Here is a 21,151-nt window from a genome sequence, read left to right on the forward strand (position 1 = left end):
CACGCTTTACTCTCTGTATCAGAAAATCGACCAGTTCTATTTTCTAGTTCGTTGTCTCTCCTTCTCATTCCAACTCACTTCCTCCACATCTTTCAAAACTCACGCTCCATTTCCTATCTTACGCCAACTGCTTTCAAATTCTGAACCTTGACTCAAATACTCGCAGTCTTTGCCTGTCTTTTAAAATCTCGTCTAAGAAATCAGAGCTAATGCCTGCAGGTTGACAATCTGACCAAGCCAACCAGGAGTACATTTCCTTGGTTCCCAGCAATCGCTGTAGCCTCATACGCCATGAACCTGATAGTGCGTCTTGATCACCGGTCGACTGAACTCTTGTCCATAATGTCAATACTAGTCCATCTATTCACGAGATGGCGGCTTTGGGTAGCTTGTAGGGAGTCTAGGCTTGTCATAGAGAAGCACTTTTGCTTCCAACATTATGAGAAAGTTGGACAGAAGAACAGTTCAAGCCTGAAAGGGTATGGTCATAAAATATCACGAAAATGATGCAAATTCGAATCAAATGCTCAAAGGACAGATGCTTCATCAATTTGCCTTAGCAAAGGCCAACATGTCAGATCAACACTTTCTGGTTTATTCACTACCTTATCAAGGTGAGAGCCAACAACCCCCCGGAGGAGCTCTGGAGCCAAAGGTCCCCCGTACAAGTTGTACGGCGTTTCCTCTCGTACTATATCTTGTAACCAATGGTAGTCTCTGTGAGTCTAATGTATCAGGACGAGGAAGGCGACCAGAGGCGAAGGATTTCCTCCCTGTCCACTGAATCAGGAGCTGGGGGCTATATGATCACTGATCAGAACAACAAAACTTACATGCTGGACGAAGGTTTCCAATTCTTTCGATCCCTTAGCATGCGGGGAGTTTCGATTAATATCGTTCTCTGTCAACTTGGTCAAGGGATGAGAAAAGAGCTTGAAAGACGCATAGTTATATAGATCATGGCAACTGGATCGACAAGTAAGATTTCAGGGGGGCAATTTCATTGATAAAAAAGACTCGGGTATCAAAGCTTCGTTGCTGGCCGAATTTCCTTATTCTCCTAGGTTCGCAGCTCAGAATTTCGTGTCAACGAAATTCAAAATTCTAAAGGACGCCTCGCAACCCATTTCTTCGGAGAATCTTCCCTCAACTTCCTACTTAGCATCACCGTGAGTCACTCAGCTCCACGAGTCCGCGTAACCTTCCGCACGCAGAAGATAGCTTAGCAATTCCACCCCATGAGCACAAGTTATACCCTGATGTGAATAGAGTAAAGGAGGTGATCCGTCGGTCCGTTGACACGACACAGCAGGTGATCAACAGTCCGAGTCAGGGGCGGAGCTTTTGCAGCGGCTCGATTTGATAAAGCTCAAGAGACAATTTACGAATGCAACGACATGTCAGGAATTGCACCAAGGATCCCCCTCCGAAAGAAATGAGCGGTGAATAATCAAGTCAGCTCCGGTGGTTTCATCTGGTTCCTGTCTTTGTGTGGTCAGCAGTTTTCAAACGTAGTTGCTCACCACTTACAATAGCACAATCCAAGAGCTCCTTCTCTTACTCCAAGACCTTATGACTCGTAATGGCACATTTGCCCCTTTCAGTGATATTCTTTAAGTGTCTTCTTTTTTCTTTAAATGGGTCACTTCTCTCGTGATGGAAATACGCCAACAGGACGCGCAAACTCATCTGTGTCAGCCTCGAGAACCCCCTTAGTCTTCAGCCTTTACCGCTATACCTCAACTTCTGCCGAACTAGTTGTCTCTCTAACTTACAACGTGTAAGTCCCACTGCGTGAGAGGCGCCGACTAATGGAGCTTGTTGATTAGTTACACCGTCGTTTGAGAAAGACCCGGTACCCCTACCAACACCTTCCGTGATAAAGCCCAAGCCATCAAAGTCACCTAGTCCGGGGACAGCTGTATCCCCTGCTGTAAGCGAAGGAACTAGAAGTTTCGACTCCTAATACAGTGGGTATTGAGAAGTTGTCACTTCGAGGAGGGCCAAAGCATCCGCTCTTGGAAAGACAACGAGGCTGAACAGGCTAGGACGTCAGCGTGTATAGATTGCGTGGAGGTTCAACTCGGCTCGTCTTGTTCTGAATGGATTCTTGTGGCTTGGCATCTCAACAAGGAAGCACAAGGATTGCCCTTGCGGTGCGTCCAGCGCCCGTGCTTTGTTGAAGAAACGGTTATGCATGCATGCTTGATATAGAATGGCTGGCTGATTGACTCTATGCTCAGAATGGCATAGCCAGCAGATGGAGGTCCTCAGGTGGCCCGACAGATATTGGAAATATCTGCCCAACTTTAGGTAAGAGAACTGAGAACTGAGACTTGTAAGCCCCGTGGCCAATCGTATTCACTGGTTCGTCAAATGCTATCGTGCGTACGCAGCCAGTAGCCATTGTGGCAACAGTATCCAAGCTCAATCTTGACTGTCCTCGGCGAAGGTAATAGAACGTTGCATTCCAGTCGATCAGAACAATCGTGTTCTTCGTAGAATCTTCTAGCAAACGGCAGTTGAGGCTATGACGTCAATGAGGCATCTCGACACCATCACTGCCCATTTCCCCTCATTTGGGGCATACCAGCAGCACAGCACAGTATGAATTTCTACTCTTCTGTGAGATCCATGCCGCTGGGGGGTATAGGTGGCTGTTTTCCCCTGCAAAGTCAAGTGTGTCTGCAGCAATGTGTTGCAATATCCGGAGATGGCTCCGGGCTGTTTTTTTCCCTTGTCGATGCCTGATTGGACGCTGGACTCGCAGGAGTAAACTCTCCGCTTGGAGTAAGCAAAAAGTCCCCTGTAAAAATGTTCGTATTTCCGCCGTGCAGTGCGGAAATCGCATATCGTATCGCATCTTATCTCATCACACAGCTGATATGCATCATTTTGCAGTGCAACCTCCATCCTCAATGTCATGATCCACCCCGGAAGACCCTCTCCGACGGGACTTCACTTAACTTGCCTTGGCCTGACCTGACCGCTGAGGCCACTTAAGCCGTGGATCAGCCTCATTGAAGCGATGCACATAAAATTTGGCCATTGGCATGATGAGGAATCTTCCGGTTTGTCGTAGATCACACACCGCTTAGCCTCTGTTCCCCTACTTCTGTGGGTGCCTAGGCTAGCTAGGGGAGGAAAGAAAACTCAGGACCTCGACCCCAACTGACAAAAAGACTTAGGTAAGTTAGCATAAATTCAGCCTAAATTTAGTATGAGTTTATGATATTATTTACTTGTTTTATTTTGACATTTTATGTTAAGGTTCCGTGTTTTCTTGCTCCCTGAGGGCTAGTTGTCTGTCAGTCTCCGGATGCTTTTGCAAAGAATTCAAGCCCAACCCCAAACCTGAAAGTGTCTGAGGCAAAAACTTAACGGCTGCTGATGTTTCACCCCCCCCAATTAGTAAACAGGGGTCCCTTAGGTGACCCCCAATTCCGTCTTGTATCCGTGCCGTGAACACAAAAGCAAACTGAAGCCAATCCGAGCCCTAACAACTGATGCATCGAATTTTGAGCAACGAGCCGCGAAAGCGCTTGCCACTAACATCCGTTCTCCAACCCGTTGCAACTCATTCAAGTTTACCCCTGTTGGTGGCTGAAGGTGGCTCTGCGCTTGTCGAACTTGGTAGTGGTGGCCCCAAAAGAGCAAGATCTTCAATATGCAGCTCTATCATCTTGCAATTGCTTCCAGGCTCTGGCCCAATTGACTTCTTCGAGAACATAACTGATGAGATGTCGACAGCAGCTACGCCACAGCATGGCCCACCAGCCATCCGTTCACTACTGCCGAACCTAACCAGGTGATAAAAGAAATGTGTCACTTACGATGACACCGAGTCCATCTCATTGCGTCGACCGAGGCTGTCTTGAACGTCCTATGGTTTCCTTCCGATCTGGAGACCAGATAGTTGCATTCTGCAGACTTTCATGATCGGGCAACGAGCTGCATGGCCATGTTATCTTGATGGTCTAGACCCCGCGGCCGGGGTTCCGGTACGTGGCTGACAAGCTGACCGGAGATGCCACTAATTCTGCATTTCAACAGAGTGCAGGGGTAACCCCCAAAAGACACACACAGTTTTGCGAGGGTGCAATCAGAGGCAGCTTTAAACATTCGGGAACTTAATCCCTGTTCTGATCCATACACATGACCCTGGACTGTGGTGTAGCTGAATTGAAGCAGGCACGTGCTCGTCCCACAAACCGAATACTGTGCAGCAAACAAAAGCATTTTTTGAGTGTTTTCAGCTAGTTTGAGGTGGATTGAAGAGAGGGTATTTCGGCCACACTGACGTTTGATTAGACCGGCCAGTAAAGTGGATGTCGTGACGTGACGCCGTTCGATCTACCAGAATAATACTCCATTCACGATCGTGGGTCCCGAGATCGCGGGCCACAACAAGGACCCTGACGGTGGTAGCGTCGGGATCCCTAGCTCGGGCCAACCCCAAATCAAATACCAGAGTCTCGGTAATGGTATTAATCAGTCTGCCCTGTAACTGTTTAACCACATATATGTGCAAGACTTGCTATGTGACATGTTGGATACCCAAACAAGTCCGCTAGCCAACGGTGCCGTCCGAAGCTCCCGTACCGATTCCGGGTTGCAGAATGCCCGAGCCTGAACCTTGCGAGGCGCTGGGCTTTCTGGAGCCTTATGCTGTCTGAGAATGGATGTCTGCAGTTGCGAATCGATGGCACGAGTGTGACGGAGAGACACGTCCGATCTTCCAGGCTGGGCGCATCAGTGGTTCGGTTCAGTCGGTCGGCCGATCTCAGTGTCAGCGCCAGCGCCAGCGTCAGTTCCAATACCGATTCCAATTCTGCTAAAAACGTGAATGGGGATCGCGAGTCAAGTCATGGATATGTACCCTTCGAGTTGGTTCATGAAGAAACTCGTGCTCTCATGTAAGAAAGGTGGGCCCTGTTTGAGGTTCGTTTATCCATACAGTACGTTTTGTAAGCGCTGCATTACCGCCCCCCGCCTACCGTGCGGGTCAAGGAGCAAAAGCTCCGGGTGCTTGACGGTGCTCATCAGACAAGCGTAAAGGTGAGGTAGTGTTTTCCACCAAAAGTCGCTGCTGGGCGGACGCACAGGATTTTAATATCTCCTTCTTCAAAATGCCTCGTAGTCGCATGCTCTTGTTCCCTTTTCTATTTCGTGCGGTACCATCCGCTCGTCACCATGTCCCTCTTTTGCCACGAGCCCTCCAGGTAACGTCGCCCGGGGCCGAGACAACCAACCTGACGTGGACTCGTCTTCTCGCCTTTTTAAGCTCCGGTTGGGTACCTGTAACCCCCTGAAGCCCCCCTGGATATACTGGACACACTGGGCCACGGTGGCAACCACGTCTTCACAGTACTGTACTTTCTTAGACGGCACGTTTGTTTCGACGCCACACTCTTTATATCAGCCCTATCCGGTTATTGCCAGACAGTTATTTTGCAACGACTCCTGAGAATTGATCACCATTATCTTTTGTCTGTGGTAATTGTCAACTTGTCCCTACTTACACATTCATGCGCCACCTTCAACGTTTCAACATCGTTGTCCATGTCGTTCGTGCGAGCGTCCCCTTTCTCAATCGTCGACTTCGATCATCAACCACTCGAAGTTTAAGAACAAGCTCGAGCTCACGATAAATGTGCACGCAGCATTCGGCTGCATGCCACGTCTGCGGGAAAGATTATCTGGTTTATGTTGAATTCTGCCACTTCTTCCACCCGCCATTGCTTGTATGCCCACAAGGCCTGCTTTTCCTTCGGAATGGTATGCGTGACGGACAGTGCCCAAGCCCAGTTTGTCCGAATAGTCTGAGAGGAGGCTGTCGGGTCATGTAAAACGCCTGTTATATATTCAAAATCTCGAACAAGGGGTAGTTACTGCATACTTCCTCTTTCCGATCCGCCATCATCCCAGCCATGACTCTCAGAGCTTCTGTCCAGCTACTTCAACCTCCACGACCTGGTCGACTCCTTTGTACTCTGGGACCTCGAAGTCATATTTCTTTGCGATGGATGGAGTCACAAACCTATGCTGGAGGTTAGTTGCCTTGAGAGTTGAGACAGTGTTATTGACTGGTGCGTACCGCCCGCCAATAAAGTGTCGACCTTTGAAATGCTTCACTAGTGGCTTTGGTGCCGTTAGGCTAATAAGTGCTGTAGGCATGAAGGAACTGCCGAGTCCCGACTTCGGTGGACCATCTTCGATATCCCAGGATGAAGGGGCATCAACTGCTGTGACTGGGAGCTTTGTGTCCTGAAGAGCTTGAATCACAGCAGGAAATGGTTCTCGAACTTCTCCTGAAAAGCTGAAACCTAGTTGAACGGTCAAAGACTGTCGCTATCGAAAAAGTACAAGTACAAACCGAATATCGCGTCGACAACATGATCCGTCGAGTTCAGCGCCAAGGGGAAGTCATTGACGAAAGGAACCCCAAGGTCTTCAAGTTGTTTTGCGAGTCGCTGGGAGCAGTATCAGCAACTATTCAGCTTTCGGATATGGAATCAAGACGAGACGTATTTGAGAGGTTGGGTATACCGATTTTCCGGTGCACCGGTTGTTACCATTCAACGATTCCCGTAGTACTGGTAGAAAACCGACAAAATAATTGTGAGAAGTACGTAGCTACAAGATCGCAGCAATGTTACAAACAAAAAGTCATGCGACTTTCATGGTGAAAAAATTGTGAAACCCGGATTTTCTTGGTAAACCTACTTGATAGAGATCATTCTTGCTTCGTTTGGGATAGAAGACGCTCGGGCTATATCCATACTGACGAAGATGGCGAGCAGCAACTAGTCCATCACCACCTGATGCTGTTAGAGAGAATTCTTGGTATAAGCAGGTAAGCACAAAACACCAACCGTTGTTTCCAGGACCACAGGCAACAAGGATCCTGCGGCCACTCTCGAGAGGCTGGAGGCGGTAGACTTATTATGTTAGCAGTTCATCGTCATAAGAAATGGCATGGGCTTTGTGAGACCAAAGTGAGATCTTAGGGGGCTCAAGTCAGGTAAAATCACTAACCAGCTTGAGAAACAGCAAGCCCAGCGAGCTCCATGAGCTGATCAATAGAGAACGCTCCAGTGCTCATGAGCTCCTGATCAAGAGCAGCAGCAGCCTTGGCTCCGAGGGTCTGAAACGGTCAGTGAATGAACGTAGAGTAACAATGAGAGTACTTATGACTTGCCTTGATCGCCATAATGCCTTTGAATATTGCGTTTTTGATAATGATCGATGAATCCTCGCAAAAGTCTTAGCGGAAACTAGATTCCGTATGGGTCTGAGAGATGGAAAAGTTGGGTGAATTCGAAAATGTCGTCAGTCAGGAATGGTTGAAATGTCCAGGGAGTCACGGACTGACATCACTCGGCAAGAGCTGCTTCATCAGCCGCCGTTGGAACTCCATGTGGATAGGTGCCTAGGGTAGCCACACTATTCCCGGTCGACCCACCATCTTCCATATGATGCAAGCCACATCGGCAAAAATAGCCCCCGGCTCCGTGTCGAATTTGACAACCTTCAGAATAGCAGCAACAACTTGGTAATTGCTTTAATTCGTGGTCCTCAAGTCCCCCATATCGCCGCCATGGTTGTCAAGATCCGCCTCGCCCGATTTGGGCGTCGAAACCAACCCTTCTACAATATTGTCATTGCCCACGCCCGGTCCGTCAGCCCGTGATATATGTCACAATTGAGCGCATCATTAACAGGTATTTAGGACGGCTCGTAACTCCCGCCCGCTGGAGGTCATTGGCACCTACGACCCAATTCCTAAACCCGACCCTTACGACACATCCGGAAAGCTTCATAAGGATATCAAGCTCGATAGTCAACGCGCGAGATACTGGATCGGTGTTGGTGCACAGCCCACAGACACAGCCTGGAGGTTACTTTCTATGGTGGGTATTCTACCAAAGAAGCAATTTGGCCCCAAACAAGACAACACAAAGGGTGTCATAGACCAGGGGAAGGTCAGAATTCGATGAGTGGCTCGGGGGCTGTATGATATGTATGAAAAGGCATCGATGGGCGTTGGTTCCAGGACGACATCATGAAGTTCAGTCAGATGGGAGTCCAAAGACCAAGAGCCACATCAAGAAATATTGGGGCTTGCACAGGATCTCGGATCAAAGACCTGTCCAGCAACTAGAGAAGTCTGTATAATATTTGTTGGAAGGGTTCACATCACGACGGCCAATCCATTTTTTTCGCTATTGTAATTGTATTGAAGCGCTACAATACCTTGTCTAACTAAGTTTAAGCCATCTATTGAAGTTGAAACGCTGAAAAAACATCATGTGCCCCTTCTAACAACGCCTGTATCCAGCATTTGTCATCCATGAGGCCGTAAGAGAAAATGATACAATTAATGAGTGACAGCAAAGAAAATGTTCAGAACAAGACACACGGTCATGACGACGGATCCGTACATCGCCAGTGCGAGGGCGAGTCTACGTAGATGGTGATGTTCGATGTGCTCGAGATCCCATCGCCACTTGCGTCTCCAACGCCACGAGTTTCGGTTGCTGCGGGTGCTGGCATTGCTAGCGATGCTCACACCACTGCGAACACTAGTTGTGCTCTGAGCCAGTGCAGCGGACTCCTCAACATCTGAGGTAGATGTGTCTTCATCCATATCATCGTCTTCCTTGGCCAGTCGTTGGTGGTGTATGCTATCTGGGTTACTGATCTTATAGTAAAAAAGACCAGGGAGAATAAAGCTAATAGAAGTTGACCCAGTGCTGCCAACGAAGGCTAGGACACGATCAAGACTAGTGACTGAGAGAGCAGTCATGTAGGCGAAGGTGAGAATGAAAGTAGTGATCACAGCAAACCGAAGGTCAGACATCGGGGCAGTGCTTCCATGATCGCCTGCCGGGGATGCTGGGAGTAATGGTGCTGCGGTTCGTCCGTTGTTCGACGAGTTGCGGTTCGGTCGCCACTTCAATACAGCATCTAGTGAAGCTCGGCATGGGTGAACCTGCAAAGGAACAGAGAAAGTGACTAGTACAACAATAGCAGCTTTTCCGATTGTTGAAGCAGCTCCAGTAGGATCTGCCTTGGTGAGCTTATGTAAGTATGGGGAGGGGTTGAAACTTACACATTGAGACTATGTTTCCCACAACAGCATTGCCAAATGTGAGGTAACCGGTAATAGCCACGACAATATAAATTGACGCAGCAGAGCCAATGCTTGTGCCAACAACTCCAATAATGCTTGATGGTGAGTTATCCTTCAGCTCGTTGAGAATGGAGAACATCTAACTGTGTTAGCTGGATCATGAACTTGCAGAAATTTGACATACGTTCTGATGGCAAGTATATGCAAACACAACGACTGGTAGAGCGCTCAACGTCTCGATGGCTCCGCCCCACTGGATCACTCTGATACTACCAGGGTCGGCGTGCTTGTCGGATGCAAAGTGATAGATCACCAAGACAATTAGATATCCGATGGAGACAAGCGCAACAATGCTAGTGTACTTCAGTGAGTCCAGCCTCCTCAAAAAGCTCAGAGGAATGATAATAAGCATAAACGCGGTGATCCAAAAGTTTCGGTCGACCAGATACGGAGCGCTATTAGCGTTGCTAAGGAAGCCCAATACCACACCAGGCATAAGGTCTCCAATGATAATCATGTAAGACACGCCAACTCCGAAGCACTTGATCGCAATCGCAGCATCGAATATAACGGCGGCGTTGGGATAGGTGATTTGCGATAGGGCGAAGAAAGAAGAGGTTCCTCGGTCGAGATATCGAGCGCATCGAGATTGTAGGTAAAGACCGAAAGCGGCAGTCAATCCAGACCACAGTATCAGCACCACTCCCAACATGATACCCATATGTGACATAACTGAGGGCATGGCAAGGGTGCCAGCTCCAACAACTGCGCATCCTCTGTCAGTAGGCGCCCAAAGAGAAAGAGGATGTCCATCGTACTTGTATTTAGCAGGTTTACGACACTGCTGATCGTAGTGGCTTGGCCTCCATGGCCGCCATCCTTATGACCGCGACGTCGAGGTCTGAGAAAGCATTCGTCAGTGATGATGTTTCCTTAACCGATGTCGGCAGGCGAAGTCTCCTCACCTTGACATGTCGCCGGCACTTCTAAATAAAGAAGCGTTTCCATCAGATATTGTAGAGTAGTTCGTCATTACACGGCGATAAGGCGTATAGAGTCGTCAAGGATTCGGCGCGATCGCGAGGGGTGAAGCTGGCTGTATTCGGGTTGTGCGCCTGTCTGCTGTAATGTAGAGTTGGAGGTGTTGGAGGTATGTATATTCGTTATCGATGCGTTCCTCGGATTAGGATCCGATTGAGGTGCTGACTAGGCACGAGGCGGAAAGGCTGGTAAGCCAGCAGCCCTAGACCTTATTGCGTCAACCCGCTGGCTGATACTGCACCGTCCGCGGCACAAGGCCCCTGGCGAACAAACAGTTCAACACTACCGTCCGACCACAACAGACCAAAACGGTAAGTCACGAGCAAAGTGCCAACGAGGTTGTTGTGGATGATTGAGATGCAGGAGGAAGAAGAAGCGATCAGGAGACACGAATTCCTGTCCTGCCACGATCCAGGTTGAAATAAACGGAGTGTTATGCCGAACCCACGCGTCCAATGAGCATGCGCCAAGATCATGATTTGGCGAATCATCGGGCGTTCTGACAAGCCATGATCCTAATCTGGGGAATAGCTTCAGGGCTTTCCAGGGGCATGAGACGAAGAGCATAACTCATACATACTTCTACAACGTCCTCATGATAAAGAGTAGTGGCTTATCATTCAACAAGTTTGCATATCTTGTATTAATAGATTGACTATAAAATCTCTACAGTGTAATTTTCCATTCTTCTTTATTGTCTGAGCAAAATATGTGACAACAAAGACCATGATTCACTCTGCAGGTCTCACAAGATAATGGATCAATCCCATGACCCGCCACACTCCACCTCGGCTCCGTCATCTTCTGGCGTACTGTACGTTACCTTATCACGCTTGTCCCAGGCGCTCGCTGTCACGATGGCCACCAATATGGACGAAACAACTCTTTCTACGCTCGATCTATTGGAATCACGGCTTCTCCGAATCGAGCATCTCCTCTATGGCCAGAACCAATCACCTGCGCTGGCCCAAGACCAATCGGCGGCTAGCCAGCTCAACAAGCTCGAGCGACGTTTCTCGATGCTCCTGTCCGATATCCGCGTTTACCACGAGCTCATGAGGATATGTATGTATCAGGCATATTTATCTTGAAGTTTCAATCCATACTGAACCCCTGTTAGACAGAGCTCACCCCGATTTCTTTCATTCGTCCGACCCATCAGAGCCACCATCGCAGCTGGACATCGATGCACTCCAATCCATTGTTCTAGCCTCAGCGTCCGCCTTTCCTGCGACTCTCTCGTCCCTTACCGCGATCAAAGACAGTCCGATTCCGGATCCTGCGGATAGCGCAGCGCTTGTGGCATTGCAGGATAGAATGAAAGCAATCGAAGCAACCCAAATCGCACAAGCTACTGAGATGGCCGACCTTCGACAAAGGAGCGAGATCGCAGTTCGTTCCTGGTACGAAACCGGTATCCTTAGTAACTCAAAAGCGATGGCCAGCCTCGAATCTCGAGTGAAGGATGTTGAGCGCCAGGTGAGGAGGGCAGAGCGAGAGTTGGAGGCTGAAGAAGAGCTATGAAAACAGGTTCAAAGATACCCTTGAAATTAAGGAATTGGTTGATTTAGATGTTGGGTGGTTCTGGGCAAGTAAAACTATATACAGCGCATACCTATAACCTGCCCCAGTGACCCAATACATCCACTCAATAGTGCATTGGAGTTCAATATTGGTAAATCAAAGATTAGCTATTTGTTTTTGTTGACCTCTTTTTCAAAGCTAGTCTGTCACGGAGCTGTGGGGGACATGGTTACAAGAGAGGCCGAACTATATCAACTCATTATTTGCACTTGACATCTCGGTAGGGGGATATCGAATCTTGATCTCCTCGCGCTTTGCAATGAATGTACTGCGATGGGCCATGAAACCGTCCTTGGTATTCCACGCTTTAGTTATGCCAATACCAACCTTGGACGAGAGCAGTGGTCATGAACATGGCAATCTTATGCCCATTTCCTGTATAATGCAACGACATTTTGCTTTAATTTCGCAGTAGTCCACTTCCAGGATGTCCTGGCGATCGCTTTCGTAGCTATCACATTGAAACTATTCTTTGTTCTCGGTACCTAATGAATGGAAGACTGTCTTTGTGCCTGAGCAGATAGCAAATGCCATCAAGGGCTGAGAAAGTGTAGGAGGATTGTTTCAGAAGTTGATACGCCGACTTGGTGCCCACGTCCGTCGGCATCGCCGTGATCAGACCTCTTTGAAGCTTTATGTGCAAGACGATCCAGATCCTAGATATACACATCTTAGTGAACTTCAGTCTTTTTAATTGCCCACTAATGAGAGCTCGATGCCGCGTCGCAAATACCCTACAAGTGTTTCAATATTGCTTTGCTGTCACATGGCGGAATTGATAAGTAGCAGTATGTGAACCAGCCTGCCTTTGGACAATCGTGATACTACATGAGATTTCGGGCGGTGACCTTCATTAGAGCATTTTGATGATGTAGGACTACACAGTGACAGGATGAGGGTGAAGAAAGAACTTGAGGTTTCGCCACTTGGACATGATACATGTCTTCTAACTCGAACGAATTCCAGGTTTGTAGATATGTGTTCTAGCTGCTCTACCGAAACAGTCCACAGACTTGCGATTGGTTTGGCAGCCATTTCATACGTCATCCTTTGTGAAGCTTCTAATGATCATTGCTACCAAGACTGTCAAAGGCGGAAAACAGCTTGAGCCCGTGTAACAGGTGTGTTTGGGAAACCTCGGATTTTGGCATTGCCAGCTTGGAGTTCCTGTCTACCATGTTCTCGTGTCATTCAGCTTACGAACACTAGGCTAGGTATACTACGCAGCTTCTTGGTACATGTATCTGTCAAGCTACGACTCACGATGGATATTGGATAGTGGATCGTGGATCCATATGAAGCTTTGAGCCTGTTGAGTTGTACCTGACGCTAACTGCAGGCTACTTTAGGTGGTTTAATTAGTTTCATATCATTGGATGTAATCGGCTCTAAGGAACAAGTGCAAACCGTGTAAGTATTCTTGTAGGCGCCGGACTTCACCATACAACAAATACGATGAGCCTTAAAGCAAGAGATATCGCGGGACCCTTGGCCATGACTGGCCCTGATAGACAAATACTAGTCCCAGAAAAGTCCAGATGATCAGCAACGCGACCGTTGTGGCTCAGCCCAAGCTTTTTGGTCAAATGGAGCAGCTCCACAAACAATGCTGCGCTGTCATCAATCGATCTGCTCTGTAGCAGAGCCGATCATCAAGACAAAGAGAACCCACGCGTCGATGGACATGAAAAAGTAAGACTTTGAACGTCATGAAGATCGATCGGAAGGGAAAATCCGCGGCTGTGCGGCTCATCGTTCGTTGAGTTTGGTGGTTCCAGGGGTAAATGCCCTCCCGTGACTGGGGTCAGCTAAAGTTTCAAAGAAAAGCCCTTGGTGGGTTTTCGTGGACACAGTCGAGTAACACGGGATGAATCGAGACTGGGCCTGTCAGAGCCCTTGGCGGGAAGTGAGGCAGCCGGTCACAAGTTGGGTTTAAGTGTAGGACAGACCTGAAGATTCAGGTTTGACGTTATTGAAGATACCTGAGGTGGCGCGCTGCTGGTTTGAATCAGTCAAGTATCACATCAGGGGCTAAGGTAGCAGGGCATTGCAACTTGATTATAGCAAGAAAAGGAAACTAAATGGTTGAACTGATCACCTCGTGACGCTTCACGAAAGGACAAAGTCCATCAACAAAAGATGATAGATCCGCAACGGTAGCGATTAGCTGTGTCGATCTAACGGAACTGGTTTAGAACGATCCGCTGTCGCTGGGGTCTGATGCAAGCAATTGCAAGGCATCAAATATCAGATCTTCTTGAGAAGAAGACGCTCGGACAACATTGAATTGAAAGTTCAACTTCTATGTTAAGACGGCCCGAAAAAATCTACCACATTTGAACGGTTGTCACGAGGCAGAGCGTAGTCAATGTTTCAAATTAGTGCTTTATTCGAGTTAAACACCAGCCACTCGATGATAAGAAAGATCCAATGGCTTGCATCTTTTAAGAAGGCGCACGCGAGCCTCCTCTGAGCTGAGTTGATCTGCCTCTTAGGTTGTCAACATTTTCTCTTGTATGTATATGCTCAGAATTCATGAAATCTGGCCCTGTGCTTAACCAGATGGTATCGATGAAACTGCCGCAATGGAGTCAAGGCCTCACGACCAGCCAATAGCCCGCATTAGACTTGACCCTAGTCGAACCTCAAACAAGACGGGGTAGAATAGGCCAATTTGCAACAGCACATGAACGGTGCTGCCGTGGATCGAAGTGTTCTGCAGCCACAGTATGTTTGGACTGGGCTGACTGCTTTTGAGACGAGTCAGGTAGAATTCCTGTCCAGGGCGCCGTCAACTTGATGATGTCGGCTGGGGTAGGTTGGGGTTTCCAAGACAGTGTGTACTCTAACCTTCACTGGACAACAGTCACAGTATCATCCATTCCTGCGAGAGCCTGGGTGGGTAATAGCAGCTGAACGTGCCAGAATAAGTTGAAGGCTGCCTGCACTCTACACCAGGTTTGGCTGCTCCCATTTCTCATCTTGATGAATATTGAAGGCACTGGAACGAACATCGATGCCAATAAACCATCGCCCACAAGCAAGACATTGAAACGAAACAACTGTTCTCTATCGTCTCTAATCCAACCACGGACTCGGCTTGCTAAAGTTGTCCGACTTCTCTCCCTCTTCGCAAGATCCACCCTGTCACGGCCACGACAGTTTCTCCAGATCCCAGAACTTGGGCCCGAGCCAACGAGCAGACGAAGCGCCACGTTCAACAAGGGTAGGCCGAGATTTGATTTGCTCAGAGCACTCGGAACTATCGTCTGCCTTTCATTTCCCACAGCCGGGGAACTCTGTAAGGTAGTGGATTTGAGGCCCTGAACCTGAGCGACATCCACTGGACGGTCATATTAGCTTTCCATCGGTTCCTGCCCGGAATCTCATCGTCTTTTCCTTTCGACGAGTTCTTTTCCTGACAACCACCAAATTCAGTCATTTCCATATCATTGATTGATATACCTCCCTCTTCAATTCGTCACGCGGACTTAATACGAACCGGAAGGGCCAAGACTGCCCTCGTCTCCCTTCCCCTGAAATTGTGCCCTTCCCGTCTGACTGTGACCGCGTCAGTCTGCCGCTGCGACGCTACACACGGCGGCACCTCATTACTGGTCGGGCTGGTTACCGTGCAGCACTCATTGGGGTGGCAGTGGCTTCCATTCAGCACAGAACCGCCACTTGTTGTTCCCCATTACAGCCGCGCGCATTTGTGCTGTATCTTGCATGAGTTGCACGAGCGGGCTATTATTATTGTTATTTTATTTCCTCGACCACTTTTACCGACTTGGGCTCCTCACAACTTTGTTCACGTCGCAATATCCACTATCTTGCGCGTACTGAACCTACCTAAGGTTCTGTGTGTGCCCGTTGAAATAGGTCCCTGGTCTAGAACTGAACTGGACTGGACTACCCCCCTGCATTTTCCCCCTTCTCTCACCAGCGCATCCCGCTCATCCATCCAATCTGTCCATTCTCTTCCCATTTCAAACCGTCCGTTCAATTCAATTCAATCATTTCCGCCCTCTCCTTCTTTTCTTCCTTTTCCTCCCACTGAATCCACTCACCTGAGGTAATATTCTATCGCAACCACAGGCTTGGGTCATTCCATTCCTTTCTTTTCCATCTTCTATTATTGCCTACGTATTTCCTGTCATTCGACTTTCCTCCTCTGTCGCGACCTCCCGCTCGTCTTACGCCAACCGAAATCCTACAAACGATCGACACTGTTTCGCTTCGCTTGGCTCTGCATAGCACAGCAACGAATTGCATCTATTCCGGCACAGCCTCTTCGCCTTTACATCGTTCTTCTTCTGACGAATGCTCCGGTAGCAATCGACTCTGCTTACGCCTGTTTGTTAACCGACCATCACCAACGAAGAAAGCGCGTGCTCTCACTCTAGCATCAGCATCGATCGCCAGCTCGTTCGACACCGTTGCTCCTTATGCCATCGTATTCTCTCAACTCTCCCTCGCTTCAGAAAATGGATCACTCAAGAATGTATGGCCAGCGCAAGGGCATTCAAATGAGTAACATCCTCGGCGACCCCTTCGCCTTGGCCACGCTCTCCATTAGCACGGTGCGTTCCTCTCACGCTCTGCCACAGCCCTCCAACTAATTGACCTTTGCAGCTCGCCTGGTTTATCACCTTTGTCTCTTGTATTATTGGACGGGTACAACAAAATAGCGATGCGGACCTTGCAAAGAACGACCCTTTCCCAACTTTCGTGTGGTGGAGCTGTATCTACTGTCTATGCCTCATTCTTGGCGTCTTCGTCGTCATTGGAAGCGATGCAGTTCACACCTACCACGTTGCTGTGACTGGCTATCTCGCAGCCGGAATTGTCCTTGTTTCATCCGGAATTAACCAGCTCCTTTACTCTAACAGCGGCGCCCGTGAGGCTGCCTCTGCTGGCTTTATTCTGCTGGCTATGGTTATCGTGAGTTGCATTCCAAATTGACTTCAGGCGTAAATCTAATAGCAAGTTAGGTCATTTGGACGTTTTACTTTGGATCCAGTCCCTCTTCAACTCCTCGAGCTTTCCTTGACTCATTCGCCCTCGCCAAAGAATCCACTACGATTCATCGATCTACTATGAACGCCTACGGTGGCCGCCCTGAGACATCCAACTCTGTCCAGCCCCCTCAGATGTACACTTCTGCTCAGCTTAATGGTTTTGAGAACCCATCGCCTGTGGGAGGTATCTCGCAAGTCGGAGGAGCACGCGGATCGGCAGTTCCCCAAAGCTTCACCAACTCAGTCATGCAACAACAACCACCGCAAGCCAAGCCAAACAACTCTCCCGGCAACGACACCGAGGTCGTGCCACCCACTGAATATCCCTATAGGGCAAAGGCCATCTACAGCTACGAGGCCAACCCGGATGATGCCAATGAAATTTCATTCTCCAAGCACGAGATCCTCGAAGTGTCGGATGTTAGCGGAAGGTGGTGGCAAGCGCGCAAAGAGAGCGGCGAGACGGGTATTGCGCCCAGCAACTACCTCATCCTGTTATGAGCAACGATCCATGCATGGATTCCCTGGGATACCCGTTCGGCGATTTGCGATATATCGCCCGTCGAACACCGTCAGACCCACGTACGGGCTGCTCGTTCATTGTTTGTCGCATTTTAACGTTTTTAGAGTTACGACTCGGCGATTTGGTTTCTGCACTGGGATGGGAAATATGTTGGATGGAGTATATTTGGGACGAAAAACCCCCTTGTGTTATACCTCGGACCACGGCGCCTGCAACTAGGCTGTTCTTTTCACTTTGAATGTCTTCTTTTCTATTGTCCCCACTTATTGTTGTTCTTCGCTTTATCTAGTACCCTCGGGAAACCCGCGAGATTTGATTCGAATCAGGTTTCTTACCCTCTGGCGAAGTGGCATAACGCCCGACGACCCGATGTGGTTGTGGGCCTGAGTTTACGAGGAAACGTGCTCGTAGACCTGCGAGCAGGCTGGGCTTTGTGTGGAAGGGGTTGTATTTTGTCAATGGATCTGGGTTGGCCAGGTGCAGATATGAACAGTACCAAGCAAGCTGTAGTTACAACGACAAGGGACAAGGTATCCCTTTGACCTAGTGAACACGATGATTATTGGAATGCAAGCTGAATTCTCGAGTTGATCAATTGTGAGTTTGGGCTGAGTCTAAATTTAGGATCTGCAAGTGGCGGGGCCATCCAAGAACCATGGAAACCAATGCATGTGGTGTTAAGGTTTTACTCAGGAACGCGTAGCAGTTCTTCGGGAAAATGGGTATCGCTAACATGTCGAATCTAGCCTACATGAGACTAGACAATACTCAGTTACGGGGGTTGTGTCGTGTTCAAGTTAAAGCAAACACTTGCCAAGATGAACTCAGCGTATAATCCTCCGGCTGGTTTCCGTATTTGTCGCTGAGGAGGATTGGCATAGTTCGATAGGTTGAAGAAGCCAGCATATATGCCTGGTGCCGATCCCACCTGGCTTGCTCATTGATGTGTGCGACGTCTCGTAAGGGAGGTTCCGTCGCATCAAAGGGCCTTCTCCATATTGCCTCTGTCGAGTTGTTTCTCCGTTTGTCGTTCAGTGCGGTTTCATTTCCGGTCCGCTTCTCATCCCTCCAATCTCTTCCTGAGCTCCCTCTCCTTCTGCAACACCTCCAGCTCCAATCTCTCGACACCATAACGCAGAGCCTCCTTACGCTGCCGAACTGCTCGCGCGCGGAGCTTTTCCTCTGCAGTCAACTTACGACTCCCGGTTCTCTGCTTCTTAGACTTTCCACCGTATTCGTCGTAATCATCATCTGGGCGGGACAAACGACCCTGCTGAAGCTCTGCGCGGGCTTTGAGTGTTTCAATGCGACGCTCCTGACGCTCGATCTGGGAGTCTGCGCGGGCAAGGAGAAGAGCTATATATGGTCCGATTTCATCACGTAATGAAGCTTCAGCTGCAGCGAGAGTGGGTTGCGGAATGAGTTCATAGTGCTACGAGGTGTAAGTAGAGGCAGCGTAAGGTGAGAGAGACTTACGCGGACGGTCTTGAGGACGTTGACTAGACGGGGAAAATCGGATACGCCATTATCAAGAGTCTCAACGGATGATTCGAGGAATTTGAGGGAGGTGCGGAGAGAAGAGACGCAATCGGAGTATGTCGACAGGTTGCTGGCGGCCATGATGACTACCGTGGAGTTTCTGGTGGTTGCTCGTAGGGCAGGCTGTTGATACGAATATGGGTTACAGTACACTCCTGTTTTCAGTGGCTTGTCAAGTTGCTGGTCGCCATAAGTTATGGATGTTTGTCCTTGAATTAGTCATGGGCCAGGTATCATAAGCCGCTTTGGATTGTTTTGATTCCACTTGATGATGCGGAGCGCGAAAGTTGATAAACAATGACGATGGCGCACGGACCAATCGCTTAATTTCATCGTCTTCAGCTCCTGTCCCGAGCTTCCTCCGACCTATAGATTCAACCTCATCATATCAAGTCAGTTCAAGACTGGGTTGTCTTATTTTCAGTAAAGATTCTTTAACTCTCTCTTTGGTACCACCAGTTGAGACTAAGTAGGAAGGTATGATTTCCTGTATGAGTGAAATCTTCTTGATGCAATATCATCATAACTTCGCCCTGAGCTTTCATGGCCTCGAATTCGTATTGACCCATAACCAGATCTTAAAACAAATATCAGGGGTCTGAAGCATATGTCTTGGGCTTATTCTTTCTCTCTTATAATCTCATATGGCCTGTTAGATTCATACACCTGCTATTATATTTTAATACGAAATCTGAGGTAGAATGAAAAGTACAGCCTTTGAAAAAGCTCAAAAGCAAAGACCGTAGAGCATTATTGGCCTTTGATTCAGAACTCGTTTATTTGTAGGATTACAGGCATATTTTATGGATGGAAATGGGTCTTGGGCTATTCTTACCTGCATCTGACATCCTTTCCTGTCATTTCCTAGCTTCCATACAGGACCTCGTAAAGCCTCAAGATCAAGGTAATCAGCCCGTCCATATTTGCAACCGACTACTTAAAGTTCTGAATAACACTAATTAAAGTGAGTATTCTAAGCCTCATTAAGAGTTCCCTCTATCAGTTCTAAAATAGTGGCGAAAGCAAAGTCATGATCGGAGATGATATGCAATGCCTACAAAGCCTGCTAGACCTTGCTTAGCTGTATGTTTTTTTCAACCCGGGTCAAGATTCAAGCACCTTCCAGACAGGTAAGCCTGAAACTATACCTTTTACAGGATATGATACATATAACATAAGTCTGTTTACGCATTTTCCGACTTTGGAAGCAGTTCTATATTCCCCCTACTATACTTCAACTACTATGGCCCTTTCTCCAGAATGTCTTGCATGAGCATTGCTTAATTATGAGCTTCCACCAACTTCGAGGCTGAGAAACAGTGTTAGATGCCGACTGTATAGGTGTATTACTGACATTCTGTGATTTTAGTTCATATTGTAAGGTGTACATGATCATCATAGTCCGCGGCGGTATCTCTGAGCTAAATTTACAATTATTGCTAAGAACATACCGGCAGTCTTGAAATATATCTCTCTAGATCGAGGCTGAAACGTAATCTTGAGGATGCATTCGCTGTACAAGAGAAAATGATAATGCAGCTATACCGTTGGACAAAAGGGGCTTTATTCAACAGACCTTCACTGATTTTAGCTACAAACCCATATCTTATCTTGTATAAAAGCACCAGTGTGGCAGGTATGATAGGAAGTTTACTCCAAGCTGAAGGGACATGTCGTTCTAAACGCATTACTTCCCGTACTCTCTCAGTTTGTCATTAATAAGGCTACACTTTCCAACGCCCCTCTGGCTGCTATCAGACTTCACCGATGAAGCAAGCATCCTGGTAGCTCACTGGAGTGAGGAACTTGGATCCATACAAACTTCAGCCAGGCTGAGGTTGTGCTCCGCAGCTGACCTCTAAACATTTTGATATCGGCTGGTGTCCAGGCGACTAGCTTCGGACCTATTGCACCCTCTTGAAATCATATATCTACTTGGTGATTAATTGCACTTACAGCTATTCTACAACATGTAACTATGATTCCTCTTCGTTTAAAAGGCTGTTGGGACTCTGGAGAGCAACCTGATGCATGAAAATCGCAACTTCTCTGCTTCCCAGTTTTGGACATCATTTGTGGGCATAGCCTTTTCCTTGAGATTCCTAACTTTATTCAAATTTCGCTTGGAGCACCCACTTTAAGAATTCAGTACAAACTTAATTGCAATGAAAGAACAAGTTTCGCATATCTTCTGGATACTGGTCTGTGAAGTCTTTGACCCAGTGACCTTGATCGCTTCTTTGCACACATTCTGGACAACAGAACAGCTAATGCGTGATAACAAGACTGCCACTATGAATTGCTTAA

At 48.1% G+C, this 21,151-nt stretch overlaps 6 protein-coding genes; 3 read left to right on the top strand and 3 right to left on the bottom strand.

Moving 5' to 3' along the window:
- Window positions 1–5,937: 5,937 nt before the first annotated feature.
- On the bottom strand, window positions 5,938–7,213 carry FFUJ_04289 (TGR-CL10C-like protein; the record flags this gene model as incomplete). XM_023572444.1 has 7 exons in its annotated part: window positions 5,938–6,040; window positions 6,098–6,326; window positions 6,377–6,473; window positions 6,727–6,821; window positions 6,876–6,941; window positions 7,039–7,147; window positions 7,202–7,213. The coding sequence occupies 7 exons, from the start codon at window positions 7,211–7,213 to the stop codon at window positions 5,938–5,940; spliced, it is 711 nt and encodes a 236-aa protein (XP_023427245.1).
- A 387-nt stretch (window positions 7,214–7,600) lies between these two features.
- Window positions 7,601–8,000, top strand: FFUJ_04288 (probable ribosomal protein S16, mitochondrial; the record flags this gene model as incomplete). XM_023572445.1 has 2 exons in its annotated part: window positions 7,601–7,677; window positions 7,733–8,000. The coding sequence occupies 2 exons, from the start codon at window positions 7,601–7,603 to the stop codon at window positions 7,998–8,000; spliced, it is 345 nt and encodes a 114-aa protein (XP_023426567.1).
- Window positions 8,001–8,380: 380 nt separating this feature from the next.
- FFUJ_04287 (probable AVT6-involved in amino acid efflux from the vacuole) lies at window positions 8,381–10,109 on the bottom strand (the record flags this gene model as incomplete). XM_023572446.1 has 5 exons in its annotated part: window positions 8,381–9,069; window positions 9,116–9,275; window positions 9,321–9,901; window positions 9,955–10,037; window positions 10,102–10,109. 5 exons carry the CDS (start codon window positions 10,107–10,109, stop codon window positions 8,381–8,383), a joined length of 1,521 nt encoding a protein of 506 aa, XP_023427181.1.
- A 925-nt stretch (window positions 10,110–11,034) lies between these two features.
- FFUJ_04286 (probable RO-10 protein, required for nuclear distribution) lies at window positions 11,035–11,701 on the top strand (the record flags this gene model as incomplete). XM_023572447.1 has 2 exons in its annotated part: window positions 11,035–11,242; window positions 11,298–11,701. 2 exons carry the CDS (start codon window positions 11,035–11,037, stop codon window positions 11,699–11,701), a joined length of 612 nt encoding a protein of 203 aa, XP_023426568.1.
- Window positions 11,702–16,263: 4,562 nt separating this feature from the next.
- On the top strand, window positions 16,264–17,283 carry FFUJ_04285 (related to SSU81 protein, involved in the HOG1 high-osmolarity signal transduction pathway; the record flags this gene model as incomplete). XM_023572448.1 has 3 exons in its annotated part: window positions 16,264–16,344; window positions 16,397–16,705; window positions 16,756–17,283. 3 exons carry the CDS (start codon window positions 16,264–16,266, stop codon window positions 17,281–17,283), a joined length of 918 nt encoding a protein of 305 aa, XP_023426569.1.
- A 1,082-nt stretch (window positions 17,284–18,365) lies between these two features.
- FFUJ_04284 (related to mitotic spindle biogenesis protein Spc19) lies at window positions 18,366–18,925 on the bottom strand (the record flags this gene model as incomplete). XM_023572449.1 has 2 exons in its annotated part: window positions 18,366–18,737; window positions 18,782–18,925. 2 exons carry the CDS (start codon window positions 18,923–18,925, stop codon window positions 18,366–18,368), a joined length of 516 nt encoding a protein of 171 aa, XP_023426570.1.
- Between the last annotated feature and the right edge of the window lie 2,226 nt (window positions 18,926–21,151).

This window comes from Fusarium fujikuroi, chromosome FFUJ_chr02, assembly GCF_900079805.1.
Source record: "Fusarium fujikuroi IMI 58289 draft genome, chromosome FFUJ_chr02".
NCBI lineage: Eukaryota > Fungi > Ascomycota > Sordariomycetes > Hypocreales > Nectriaceae > Fusarium > Fusarium fujikuroi.